We start from the raw sequence: 14,952 nt of genomic DNA on the forward strand, positions 1-14,952 counted from the left end.
AAGTGATTATATATTATAAAAACCTATTTCTATAGTTCCTCAGTCATTTAAAAGGAACATTTATTGAAATTAAAGTGTGCATTGTGATTAAAATACTATATATGTGAGTAATAAAAAAAAAATTTATAATTTAAATTATATGTAATAAGAAAAATTATTGTGTTTGATTTATTATTATTATTATTCTGTATCTGTACTTATATATAAAACAAGAATGTTTGTTGGAGGTAATCTCAAAATATACTGAACCAATTGTTAAAATTGTTTTGCTAAGTTATTAAAATAGCTGTGTTCTAAATTATTTAATAAATATGAAATCATTATAGTTACTAATTTTGATAAGAGATGGCACTTAACATCTATCTCTAATACCAAATTACTTAATTTTCTAGTTATTCGAAAGCTTATTCCTTACAAATGAACAGTATATATCAATATTAAAAAATAAAAATGTACAAGAAAGATATTTTTACTGCAGCATTTGTTTCATATCATTATTTGTCTGCTCTATCAAGGTCAATCCCCCCTTTTCCACCTAGTGACCCTTCTTATAAATATATAAAGTGAGATTGTTTATTTTTTTGTTTCTTACTTCAAGGTAATCTCAAAATATACTGAACCAAATTTTTTAATTCTTTCACAACATTAGAAAACTTTTTACTTTCTAATGTACACTACATAAGCTACCTTAAAACTCAAGATCCCTCACTTCTTGCTGATTCCATCTCCCATACAAACTCACAAATCCTTTGACCAAACTTCACTAAATTTCATACAGTTACTCTCTAGATTCTGACTCTTTTGAGTTCAAATAATGATATTTGAAGTTTCTGTATTACATTATTTATTCTGACATTATGGAGTAACTTAAAACTTGAACCCCTCACTCCTTTTCTCTGAAACTCCCAAACCTTTTCAGTGATCTTGACAAATTTTGCACAATTACTCTCTACAATCCTCCAAAAAATATATGCCACTTTAAAACTCAGATCCTTACTCCTTCCCCTGATTTCATCTTGCACAAACTGTCAAACCCTTTGAATGATTTGAACCAAATTTTGCATGTCATCCTGCAGGAAACATACACCATCTTATAACGAGCAATTATTTATTGTGACATCACCACAATGCTAGGCTAAATTTTTTATCATATTTTGAATGTATTTAATTTAAAATGTGCGCTGTGCTCCCCACTTCAAATTAGTAATGGCTTGCCCCTGTACATCATTCCATATTTGGTCTCAACTTTCAACTAACTCCATTCTCAAGATTAAAGATGGACAAGACAGACAGATGACAGTGAAAATTTTTTATACATCTACAATTTTTTCAAACTGCAGCCCAATGAGGACAACTCAATCTCTTCAAGTTCTCAGGCAACACAGGACATCTTTGCCAATTTTGATAAAAGAGATTCAAGAAATTAAGAATAGTTTATATTATATATTTTTCCTTTTACTTTAATATATTTTAATAAATCATCTGCTCATGATGATTTATGAAAACTTATATAAAATAAACTGACTGTCTTATCAAATATGATAATATTTGTAATGTTGTTTTAAATTTTAAGTTTTATAACTCATTTAATTCCTGTCAGGAGTTTATTAATATTTATTATAAAATCACAATTAAATGTATGATTTTGAAAATTTTTTTACATATATCAATATCACAGACATTTGACTTTCTATACCAGAGATGGCAAACCTTTTTCAGCCCGTGTGCCATATAACAAGTGTACTTAAAGATGTTTATGTGTATCAAAGTTTTGAGTTCAAATAATGATATTTAAAGAAATTAAACAAAAATGATTTAATTATAAGAAATGTAAAAAAACTGATTGAAAACATTCAATGTTGGTCAGAACTATAATGAAGTAATTGTAATTGGATAAAATTTTATTATGACTGGATAATGGCATGTAATGTACAATGAATGTAATAAACAGAAAAATGCTTTATTAGAAATAATAAATTAAAAATACAAAATTCTTAATATTATCCAAGATAACCTTTTCAACCCAGAAGATAAGTTTGGGTTTGCCCAATCTTATACAGCAGTTGGTTTGGCTTTATACTAATGAATCACATTTAGTGAGTTGTTTATATCTATATATAATCCATGCTGGGATATGCAATGACCGACTGAGTATCTTGTATGAAAGTTTACAGGACAAGAGCACTTGATGCATTCCCAGTCAGACCGCTGTCATGTTTACAACTCTAAGTTAGATGCCTCTGCTCCACCAAATGGCACTACAGAGTACCAAGAAACTGTATTTTAATCATTAGCAGTCAGTCACCTATGGTGGTATTAAGGTGACTGAACATACAAAGTCAGACCAAGGCATGGGCTCCAGCGATACGTCAAAATGGAGATCAAGCCTACCTCACCTTCCTTGCTCTCAAGTCCAACCCTCTTAGTTTGACATAAAGTTGTGTGTGCAGCCTGTATTGCACTGGAATGCTCTACCATAGAGTATTGCTCACACTTAATTTCCTCACACACCGGGTTGAATGTAAAATCGACTTACTTAAACCAAATAACATAGTGTTTATGTTCTATTATTTCGCAATAATAGAACATAAACGCTCCGATTATTTGGTTTAAGTAAGTCGATTTTTGTATTGTTCACACTTTGTCAGCCAGTGAGGTCCCCTCCCCTAGATAAGGGGGACCCTGCCTGGTGCATCCACTGGACTATAGGTCAAAGAGATCCCCAAAACAATTTCCATCAATTTCTTTAGTGTCTCTAAGTTTCCTTTACTTGCTGCGAGTGTCCAACGTACAGGTATTCCTTGCCTTTTGTCGGCAATTGGTTCCAGGAGAGGCGACTTAAGTCGAAAAACGACGTAAGTCAAATTTACTTGTCTCCGAATTTTCTTGTCACTAGGCTAAACCACAAAACCATTCCCAGTTCTGTATTTTATTTATAAATGCATTTTTAACAATATATTGTTAATAAGAATTTATTTTAAGCTTACATACAAATAAATTTTATTAAGTAACGTCTCTTCAATCCGAAAAAAAAACTTCTGGTAGACTACCTCACAGCCAATTCAGGTTATAAAACTCCTTTTATTGCTTTTTAACAGATGCATTTCGAGCCAGGTTAACTTTCTAGCTCCTCTTCAGTGCTGATTTCTGTATCCAATTTATCCGAAGAAATATCTGGAAGAAATATATTTTATCCTGAGTTTTGTAACCTGAATTGGCTGTGAGGTAGTCTATCAGAAGTTTTTTTTTGGATTGAAGAGACGTTACTTAATAAACATATAAACAGCTACCATTAAAAAATTCAGAAAAAATAAATTTTAGTTTTTAATATAGTACAGAAAAAAAGTAATCTAAATTTACAAAATCATGTATGTACAGTACATACTTGTAAATGTACTGTACATGTTTACAATTTGATGATGTTTACAGTATATTGCAGACTCTATTTGTGAATGTGGTTTGCTGTAAGACATTATAAAATAAGATGATTTTGTAAGGTTAAATAACAAATACAGTTATTAAAATTATCTTGCAACAGTAGAAAATAAACTAATATATATTAAATTTACCAATATTGAGTGGCACTGACAATGACACCAAACAGTAGATATTGGAACTACTGTGGAAAACACCAATATTGAGCACTTAAAGACCACTAAATAAGACAACACAGTCACAGATGTTTTATGTTTCATTCTCTAGGATTTATGATGATTATATTAACATTTACTGTAAATGTACATATTTTAATATGATTTTATGTGCTTTAACGCTTTTCTAATGGTATTACGACTTCAATATTTGTGGCGGACAGACATAAAGTAGAATAAAATGACTTAAACTTGATTTTTATTTTTCTATATATTTTTTTTGACAAACGATGTATAATTGAGAACAATGTAACTCAAGGTATACCTGTATTTGGTCTTCGGACTTGTTCCAATTGATGTGATTAGCCCTTCTATGGAAGTCATCCATTAAGGGGACTCAAGTACATAGTGCCTCACATCACTGTGTGGACACCCATAAGAGCAGCAACCATCTCATGTCCAAATTTGGACTTGAAATGCGGAAACTTCTCATGTCCCATAAGGACCTGGGTCAGTGTCCAATTACAACTGATCAGAGTTCAACCAACTTCAGACACAAAGGCATAGGTCATCCTACTGTACTATGATTCCAATGCTCTTGCCAATACAATACAATACAATACTTATACTCTGCCTGTATAATATAATAATACAATACCAGCACCACTGAGCATAGCTGGTGGTAAGATACAATAGAGGGTTATATAAATAGTGTTTGATAAACATTTTCATAAGCATTGTGCCAAGAAAGTGCATATAGTAATTCACAAGTTGAGTAAACAAGCTTAAGCACAACAATAAATTTCATACATTAAAATACCCAATAAAGCATACATTGTTTGTTTGTTTTGTTGCACAACAGATACTAATAACTGATACATATTACAGAATGAGCGTGAGATGAACATACAATATGAACATGTGAATTGAAGTTTACAGTAAGCATGCAATATGAGTGAGTATGTTACCAAGGAGGAGTCAGTGCTACTGGCTCAAGAAAGGAACTGTGCTGATGGTGAAGTACTTCATGATCAAATATTTGAAGTAATTGTAGGTTTGTTTCTTGAGAAGATATTTATGTGCATCATGCCAAGTATCCCCATTTTCTTCCACTCATGTTTTCAGTTGATGTCTTTCTAATTTTAAACCAATACACTGAAAGATATTATGTTTGTTACCATCTGGAATGTTACGAAAGTAGCAGAGGTTTGTTTGTTGTAAATTAAAGTGGTTAAGGTAAGAGTAAAACCTACCATGTCCAGTTAAAAACTCTGTGACATGGTGGTTAATGTTAATCCAGTTATTGTTGATGTAGTCTTCTATTGCAGGGATAAATTTGTAAGTCAGGTGACTATGATTGTCATTCCATTTGAGTTGCCACTCTTTAAAAACATGCTTAAACAGAATCTTATTAATGTGTTTTATGGAGATTTTGGCATAGGAAATATGTAGGTCATTGTCCTGTGCTACAGATTTCGCTAGCTCATTGGCAATCTCATTTCCTTTGGTGCCAATGTGAGCTTTTTGTAAAGGAAACAGAGTTAGAAGAGGTGAACGCTCTTGCCAGTATGTTATCAATCGCTGTAGTAGAGTACTTTTTATATAGCTTGCTGGAGGTTCTACCTTCTCTGTCACAAATAGGCCTTTGGCCACTGCCTTGGCCAAGTGATTGGCACGCTTGTTGCCTAAGATCAATGTGGCCTCGGACTCACCTTGGGTCAACTTGTTGCACATGCCTCACCCTCAGTATCTTATTTCTGATTTCAGTACCAATCAACCTCAGTGATAACTGTTGCTCAAGGCCTGAAGTGACAACTGGCTGTCAGAATATATCGTGATTGGCTCGAGACCCAGATGGTATAGGAGCCACTGGGACGCTTCTGAAAGAGTCACCAGTTCAACCTGGAACACGAATGCTTCCTTGTTCAGTCTGACTGATAAATCGTACACTAGAACTCTGTCATTATAAATGCAATACACAGCACCTACTTGGCTGCCAACTTTTGGCTGCATCAGCTCAACACCACTTAACATCAGTTCACCAACATCCCAGCTAATTCCAACCCTTCAGCTTGGGTCCCCAGTTGGTACTGTAAGTAACTGATGATGATTTTATCATAGTTAAATATACCTGAAAGAGAAGATCAAACTGCAGGTCTTTATAGCATAATTGGCAATGCATCTGCACTGCAAGTGAACATTGAGTCTAGTCTCGCTTTGGTCAAATTCTTTTCTTCCAGAATATTCTAAAATTATTTAACTAAATTATAATTATTAAATTTAATATATGATATAGCACCTAATATTTCCCTCTAGGACAAATTAATTGGTAATTAAAATTATAATCACCAGAAAACAGCCCGATCTTAAATGATAATTGGTTTGGCTTTATACTAATGAATCAGGTTGTTTGTTTATATGCATTAGAATATATGTGGGCCACAAAATAACACATCACCACCCACATAAAGGACTGCCAATATTTTATAAATAGGGCCTGAACATCACTGACTTGCCATCTATGCCAGTGATCCTGAAATCAAGATACATTTTGATAGTATCTGAATTCCACACTGCATAAAGTCTGTCCAATCAAGAGAAGACAAATGTAAAATTTAAATGCTTCCATTTTGGCAATACATTCTATTTTCAAATGTAATCTGACAATAGTAATTTAAGATTACCAAAAACATTAGTTCATCTTATTAAACTTAAATTTTATTTTAAAAATTGGTGGAGTTTGGTTTTCTAATTTTTGGTATTTTAATGCATATCTGCAAACAAATTATTCCATGCTCATTTGTTAATTAAACATGGGAGTGATAACACTTTTAATAATAGAGAAGTTTTCAAACATTTTTCAGCCATTCAAACAATAAAGCCTACTGTTACCATAACAAATTAACATAACATGTCTGAATATACTTCTTTAGTCAATATATTTGACATGTAAAAATCATCAAGATCTGTATCTTGCTGTTATCATACCTTCTTTTCATGATATTACTAATCTCATTATCTTTGCAATGAGGAAACTTTATTTGCAACTTTATTGTGTTTGAATTGTAGTGTTATAATTTCTGCTTTAATTTTATTCATTAGTTAATTTTTCTCTGTTATATCAAAAATAAAAAAATATGTTTAAAAAAACAACATTAAAAATTGATAAATGAAACTTTTAATATTACATTCTAAATATAAAAATATTTCATAAAAACTATTCAAAATTTATTACTCAAAAACCTCATAATTATAAAATTTACTCTTTTAGATACTGCATATCTAAACAACTTGTTCACTAATATTTTAAAAATATGAATATTTTATAATGCACATACACATATAAATTAATTATAATAAATAAATGCTAATAATACAAATAATATTAAATTAATAAACTATAAAGTACTAATATTAAATGCAATAGCTAAAATAGTAGACAACTGTAATGAATATAATGTAATGAAATACAGTAGAGCATCGATTATCCGACCCCCGATTAACCGTCACATCGGTTAACCGACCGTTCTAGTCGGCAAATTTCAATGTCCACTAGTGATGTGACATTACAATATTTGGCTATGTCTTGGCTACTTTAATATTATTTTTGTTAAATTTTTGCGTGTTTTAGCTGGCATCAATGGCTCGACCATTGAAGGGAGGCCAATATTTAAATGAGACTTAATTTTCTAATTATGAGTTTGTTTGTTTCACGAGCAATAAAATAATTTAAAAATAATTTCTAGTGATACAATAGCAACAATTATTATTAAAAAAAAATTTGTTAGGCTAAACATCGATGAAAATTCAACGCAAAGTTGGTTAATAGCAATATACTAATAAACTAATTACATCGGATATACTAATATCCTAATATACTATACTAATAATGCATTTTTTTCCTTCTTTTCGGTTATCCAATTTTTTCAGTTATCCGACCAACCTGAGTCCCCAATTGAGTCGGATAATCAATGCTCTACTGTATTTAAATTACTAACATAATTATTTATTGTAAAATGAAACTGTTAGAAGTTTAAGATAACTAATTAAAGATAATGATGTACTCACCATCTTCTGGAACTGTCAAAAGTGCTCCATATTCTCTCCTGAGTAACTAAAATTATAAATAATAATTTATTATTATAACTATATTATATATTCTCAATTTTTTCCACTATTTGTCCAAATTGTTCATATAAATGTAGGTAAGGTAAATAGATAAATTCAATCTACAAGGTCTAAAAATTTTTATAATGCTAATAATGTACACACAGGCACTTTAAAAAATTATGTTATGACTTACCTCATCAGCACCATGTTCTTGCAACTCCTTGTAAAACTTTAAAGAAATACTAACCTAAAATTAACAGAATTCAAAATTATACCATAAGATATTTATTGTCATAAAAATTATAATTAAATTTCAATATAAATCTGAACTAGAAATCTATAGAAAGTGAGGTTTTAAAATCATTCAAATGTCCAACTAAAAAAAACAAAAGACCGACCTTTGATAAGTGTTTAATTACAGAAAAAATTTGAAAAATTAAAAATTAGTATAGTACAATCTCATAATCTAGCCATTCACTAGTTCAACAATTTCACTAATTTAAGTAGTTGATTTTGCTGACTCTCAGGTATTACTGACATTGTTGCCAAATCAAAGACAAGCTTCCCACTGGTTCAAACTACAGTTTCAACTAAATTTGATCCTCTCATGGCATGACATTAAGCTTGAACACTCAAACTTGGGCACAATATTAAAGATTGTTAGACTTGTCATCTTAGGCTGTTCAAAAAAGGTACAGTATCTTATAATACAAATAGTGTATAAAAATAAAATGTTTCCCAAAATTTCCCATCAAAAGTACTGTATACCTCCCACTAAATTTGGTGAGAATTCACCAATTTGACAACATTGATTATTGATGATAGCAGTGTGCTTGCTTTGGTCAATTGTCTAACTATTTTTCTGCATCATTAACAAGTAACTCCATGCTATCAAACACATTTGTGTGTCATTAAATTCACCTTACTTCCAACAATATATAGCATACTTCTTAATCCAATACTCTTCTGGTTCCGTATATGTTGGATTACTGATATTGTAATTGTACTATTTTTACTATTATGTTAAAAATTTTTTTATCCAAAACTTTAAAATTATAATTATAATAAATTGCTAATCATTATATATCTTTCCTTTTAACATTTAATACAAAATGTATATACATACTTATATTTCAATTTATTTATTTTTATAAGCTAATTAATAAATGATAAAATTGAGTGGGATAATTGTAAATGTTCGTATTGATTTTCCACTGTTTACAATTTTTTGCAACCTAAGAAAGCACATCTGGATATTTCTTTTTTAGTGGCTTTGTCACTGTACTAATACTAATCACATTATATCTGAAATTATCTCTACTGGGCATATTAGTAAAGAAGATTTTTTAAAAAATGTCCAAAAAATTCATATTTACATTTACCCCATTGAGGTGGAGTAAATGTAAATACTTTGAGAGTAATTGTAAATCTTCCAGGCTTTTTGTACTTCAGACTCTACATGTTTATGTGGCAGGGGAAACTATAAATGAACATTAATCTTTGAGATGCAAAACAAACAAAATTGAATAATTTTATTTCACCAAAAAGATGAAAATCTAACAAGAAACCTGCATTAGTATACATCAAAACATGTTCAAATAAAATAATTCAATTCAAAACTTTTTACCCTACATAAATTAGACTAACAAGGAAATGTCAAAAGTTGATATGTACACTTTTTAATTAATCAAATCAGTAACCATAACCATGAAGATCTCAGGGCCTTTGCAAACAGGTAAAGTTGTTTATTGTGAATAGTCAATACACAAGAAAAAAACTTGAAAAAGATATATATGTAATTAATAAACTGTTTTTCTAAAAAGTTTAAGGTCAACTGCAACATGTTGCATTTCCTGACTTGGGTTCCATTCTTCTTTAATTTTTCAACTATATACAAAAAATAACTTATTAAATTTAACAGATTAAAATACTTTGTGTTTTCTTTTATTTTGCAAGAGTTATAAATTTGATATTTTGTCTTTAGCTAAATCCAACCTACTACTTTTTTTACCTTTGTTTTCTTTCTATATTTCTAGGTTCCAAACCTTTGCTAATAAGAATTTAATTTGTGATTTATCAAGAGTGGTCTATGTGTAAAAGTACAATTACCATTGTTTAACAATCCTAATTGTATCTTCACAGCTAACAAAATAAATAACAAACAAAAATAAATAAATAGAGTAGCAGTGAGTTTAACTAGAAAGAAAATGTGAGGTAGCAGAAATTCCTATATTCGAACTAGACTTTGATATTAATATTGTTTGAGTTACATAACAATTGTTGCTACCTGAGAAAGTCTCCTATTACATTTTCTTGAAGGCAACACAACTCTTTCTCGCAATCTTTTAACCTCTGGACGGCCGATATCGCCCGTGAATATTGCCAGAGAGGCCAGAAAAAGTCAGTTGTCGTTCGTCCCTCCCACAAAAAAAACCCGCACCGATTACTCCAGGAATATCGTCGACCAGTGCCCATTTTGGATACCTTGTGCCATCATTGTGCTAGTGGATATTATATTGGAACTAATCACCACTGGAACTATTATCTAACAACAAGAGCTCCATCACCTTTTATCACCAGGTATTTATGCAACTTGTGCTCATTATGTGAACTCTCTCTCTCCGCGACCAAACTTTAGAACCTCTGTATCTCATCCAATTTATTTTTAATTAAATCCTTGTTAATTGTTAAGTGTAGTTCAAGTCTCTTCCACATGCTGTCTCTCGATTGGTTGACATTACGAATCCATCTGACCACTTACGGGACCACTCGCGCGACGGTGTGATGCGGTAATTGCCATCTCGGCTTCTGTGTTCAGATAAACACGGTGGTGTCAATCCTGACAGGGCACTAAAGAGGTGCCAACCCCGAAAGGTCACAAAAATATTAAATTTATAATAGATTCTGTCTTTATGTGTGTTTGAGATATTCTAAAATAAAAGTCTGTATCAGGTGCTCATAGTTAAATAGACCTATTCTTAACTGTAGCTGTCAAGTATTGTCATATTTGTATTTAAAAGTATCACTTGCAATTGTTCTTTATTCTGATTTTGGTATGGGATAATAATAAATGATAAATTTTGCAGTGTCTATGGTACACAATCAGAATAGGGAGATAAAAATTCTACATTAGTGTATTGTTTTACTAATTGATACAAAAATGTAGCAAAAAATCTTATTAATGATCATTTGTGGATGATATCAGTTAATCCTAAAACAAAAACGGACATCTCTTTTTGGTAAACAAAATAAAATTTTAAATACAAACATGAGACCACAATGAAGACTTTAAAGTAAAAGGAGTGCTTTGTTTATGAAAGAGTGTGCATCAGATTTTAAAATTGTCTGTATTATGGGGACAGAGGGAAAAAATTTACAATTACTCCAGTCAACCTTAGTTCTTATCTGGAAGTCTAATGCTTTCTTCTTTTACATTTTCATAAAACTTTTCTCAATCATTCCCAATCACCATAAATATAAAACTCAATTAAGTATTAAACAACAGCATATAAATTTTAAAAATAAAATTTAATTTTAAATTTTATTTTAATTTATTTAGTTAAAATTTAGTTATATTAGTTAAAATTTTATTTAAAAAATATATAAACATGTAGTAGTATGAAGAAGGCATGGTTATGACCATTTTAAGATGTTTCTTATGCAGCACAAAACAAAATACATGTATAATGAGAAAAAAAGGGAAAAAGAATGTTAAGCTCACAACATCTCCTTGTTAGCAATTCTTTACATCACTAAACTCATACAAAACTCTCCATAAGATAGCATTTCATATAACATAAATAAAAATTTATTCACATTATTAAAATAATTCCTTTAAGGTAAATAGGAGAAAAATATAAAATATAGAAAGAAACAAAAAATCCTATGATGATAAAAACAAGTATACAGTATGATCTTGTTTTATGTGGACATTGTATGTTAGCATTGCTACATAAAACAAAATCTGGCTTAAATTTGTGCTCCATCAAATATTCCCAATGATTGTCTAAATACTTATGCAACCAATTAGAATTAATAGAAAATGTTAAAATGAATTCAAAACATTTTTACAAACAATGAATATTATTTTAGTCTGAATGTTCCTAAATACACAAAAGAAAGCTTTTATTATATTATTGAGCACTACTATTTAAGAAAATACACAGGCAAATTTGAATTGCACAGTGAATATGGAAACTCCCATGCTGTCACATGGGAGTTTCCATATTCGCTTGGTTTAATGTTTTGCATGTGGAAGATCCATCTTAGTTTCCGTATATATTTCCATTTCAAAGTTCTTGCAACATGCAAATCAGGATAGTCATCACAACATTCAGTAGTTCTCTAAGTTAGGAATGCAGAAACTGGAGAAGCATGGTTTGCTTAATTAAGAGTCACATTCAGTGGTATTAAGAATGGATTAACCCAACATTTACAAAAATATGAATTTACATATGACAATCCTGTGTAAAATAAGATACTAATGTGTACACACATACACAAATAAACTGAAAAAATGTTCTTTATTAAATAAAAATCTAATTATTGAGTATTGAGATTAATAATTAATGAAACTGATACAGCTTAAGTTTACAAATTTTTTATACTTTTATATAACTAGAGATCTTCAGAATAACACATTAGTATTTTAGAGAAGCACAGACATAGTTTGTCTATACATCATTGTCAACTGAATTTTGTACACTAATGCACTAAGAAGTCTTATTACTCCAGCAATAACACTAATTTTTATGAATATTTTCAGGCATCTTAAATGCCTATCTTCGGGTAAGGCATTGGAATTTAAACATATAAAATGTATGGTCTGTTTATATTTATGTGATCAAGAGTATTCGATAACTGTTTTTGCCTAAGATACCCAAAACATTTACACACAGAAATTAAAGCCATTGCTGGAGTAAGAGTCTTATTGAAAAATTTGTCTTCTGATAGAATATTTTTTGTATTTCAATTAATAACAGTGCTTTACAATCAATGAAAAACATGACAAAATTCGAATATTTCAAAAGAATAAATTTCATTTTGTTCAAAGAAAATTATCTCTGATTAGAATGTCATTAGTTTATAATAGTTTCACATAACTGACTAAGAGATTTTTTATTAAAAAGAATGAAATTACTGAAGATTTATTATGTTTAGATTTGAACATTAGTGCACCCTAAAACTTGTGCATGTTCAGGATGACACCATCTTAAAAGAACTGAGTATCCTGATGTTTAGAGGTGCACTTTCTGGATTCTGATGCTCATTAATGCACTCTGGGATACAGTAACGCTCCAATCAAATGCAACTTATGTGACAAATCACTAAAAAGTAGATGAAGATAATAAAAACACCATAAAATTTTCATTGATGTAATGTTAAAAATCTATATTCGAGAGAAATGTTGTACATTGAAAATTAAGAAATATTCTTGTAAATTTCACTTACCCTAACTTTTGTCTTGTCACCATTAATATTGCATATATGAAACAAAACACCATCAAAATCTGCAATAGTTATATCAACAGATTCTGCTTTATTCCTAAAAAAAAAATTCAATATCATAAGTCATAATAATATACTTAAATTTCAAACTATAAAATATAAAAATAGGTAAAGAATGAATGATAATAATATAAAATAAATTAATAGATACAATTAAAGTAAGACAAGTAAGTAAATGTAAATATAAACATAGCAATAGATTAACTATGTTTATAACTTACCTACTATAATTGAAAGACTAACAATTAAAAAGTCAAAATATCATTGTGAAAATTTTATCTATAATTTTGTTTCCAGTTTTGATTTATTTGCAAATATTTTGTTTTATTCAACTATTGAAAACTGGGAATATGTTAATAAACACTGCACAAGTAACCTATATATCTAGCAAACAGAAATTACAAGAAAACAAATGTTTTCACCCAGGGGCATCAACAACCTAATGATGCCTGTTAAACACAGTTGAAAATGTTTGCTTTCTTGTAATTTCTTTTTGCTGGATATAGGTTATTTGTGCAGTGTTTATCTTATTTTATAATAATTATTTTTGAATATTTGGTCTATCTACACAGGATTTAAAATACATAATATAATTAATGTAAAGAATAGAAATATAAAACAAATTTAAAAGGAAATTCTATATATAATCTAGTAATCAAAATATACAGTATATTATTTCACTTTCATTTTTAAATGTTTAATCAAATGCAAAATTTTCATTTGTATTTGAAAGTTAGATCAAACTCTTTATTCATTACATTATTGATTTACTATATGTACTATACTTGAAACAAGTTTTCATTTCTTTAATAATCATAATCATAGAATTCTTCCAGTTTATTTTACTTATATGAGGGGTGTTCAAAAAGTAAAGACCTTTGGTCGGCAAAAATACATTTATTTTGAGGTACAAAACTCTAATCCTCTTCAAAGTAGTCTCCTTGGTAATGTATACACTTCTCCCAGCGCTCCTGCCATTGTTGGAAACACTGATGGAATGCATCTTTTGGAATGGCCATCAGCCGATCCGTCACATTCCATATGATGTTTTCTCTTGACTAAAATCAGGTTCCTTTTAGCGGCATTTTCAGCTTGGAAATAGCCAAAAGTCACACGGAGCCATGTTGGGAGAGTACGGAGCGTGACGAACCACAGGAATGTTGTGTTTGGCGACAAAAGTCTGAATCAGATGCGCAGAATGGGCGGGTGCATTATTATGATGGAGCGTATCTGTGGTCAACCAAGTTTTGGTTGACCACAGATCCAGTCGTTTGCTTCGCACAGCATCACAAAGATGACGAAGGACCTCATGGTAGTACTCCTTTGCGATGGTTTGGCCTTGTGGTGCGTACTCATGATACACCTTTATCATGAGTACGCACCACAAGGCCAAACCATCGCAATATATATACCACCCCACGAGAGTCGAAAAAAACTGTCAACATGACCTTGACTTTGCTGCAGACTTGATGCGCTTTTTTTTTTGCCTCGAGGATCATCCCCGAAAGCCTGTGAATCTTGCGAATGGTTTCCACTTGGGTATCGCCAAGCTTTTGGCAAAATTTGATTCAATATCACTGCTCACGTTGTTCAGTCATTTTCCAACTTAGTGGAATCCGACAAGCACTCACTACACGTCCTCACTCATAAGCCGACTGCCAGCGACTGACACTTCCTGCAGGCGGGAAAAAATTCAGGACTGTGCATGACTGTCCCCTCCACAACTCCATTGAAAGAGACCTGT

General features: G+C 30.6%; 1 protein-coding gene across 1 annotated transcript in view; it reads right to left on the reverse strand.

Annotated features, from left to right (window-relative positions):
* The window catches only part of LOC111619781 (probable actin-related protein 2/3 complex subunit 2), a 56,377-nt gene that overhangs the window by 24,895 nt on the left and 16,530 nt on the right, over window positions 1–14,952 (reverse strand). The window contains exons 2-4 of the mRNA XM_023361593.1: window positions 13,152–13,245; window positions 7,894–7,947; window positions 7,659–7,704 (exon numbers count right to left, since the gene is read on the reverse strand). Of these exons, the coding sequence (XP_023217361.1) occupies window positions 7,659–7,704; window positions 7,894–7,947; window positions 13,152–13,245 (194 nt within the window). The remainder of the gene's footprint in view (window positions 1–7,658; window positions 7,705–7,893; window positions 7,948–13,151; window positions 13,246–14,952) is intronic.

The sequence above is a fragment of the Centruroides sculpturatus genome, unplaced genomic scaffold, assembly GCF_000671375.1.
Source record: "Centruroides sculpturatus isolate CEXI.00-Female unplaced genomic scaffold, Cexi_2.0 scaffold201, whole genome shotgun sequence".
Lineage (NCBI taxonomy): Eukaryota > Metazoa > Arthropoda > Arachnida > Scorpiones > Buthidae > Centruroides > Centruroides sculpturatus.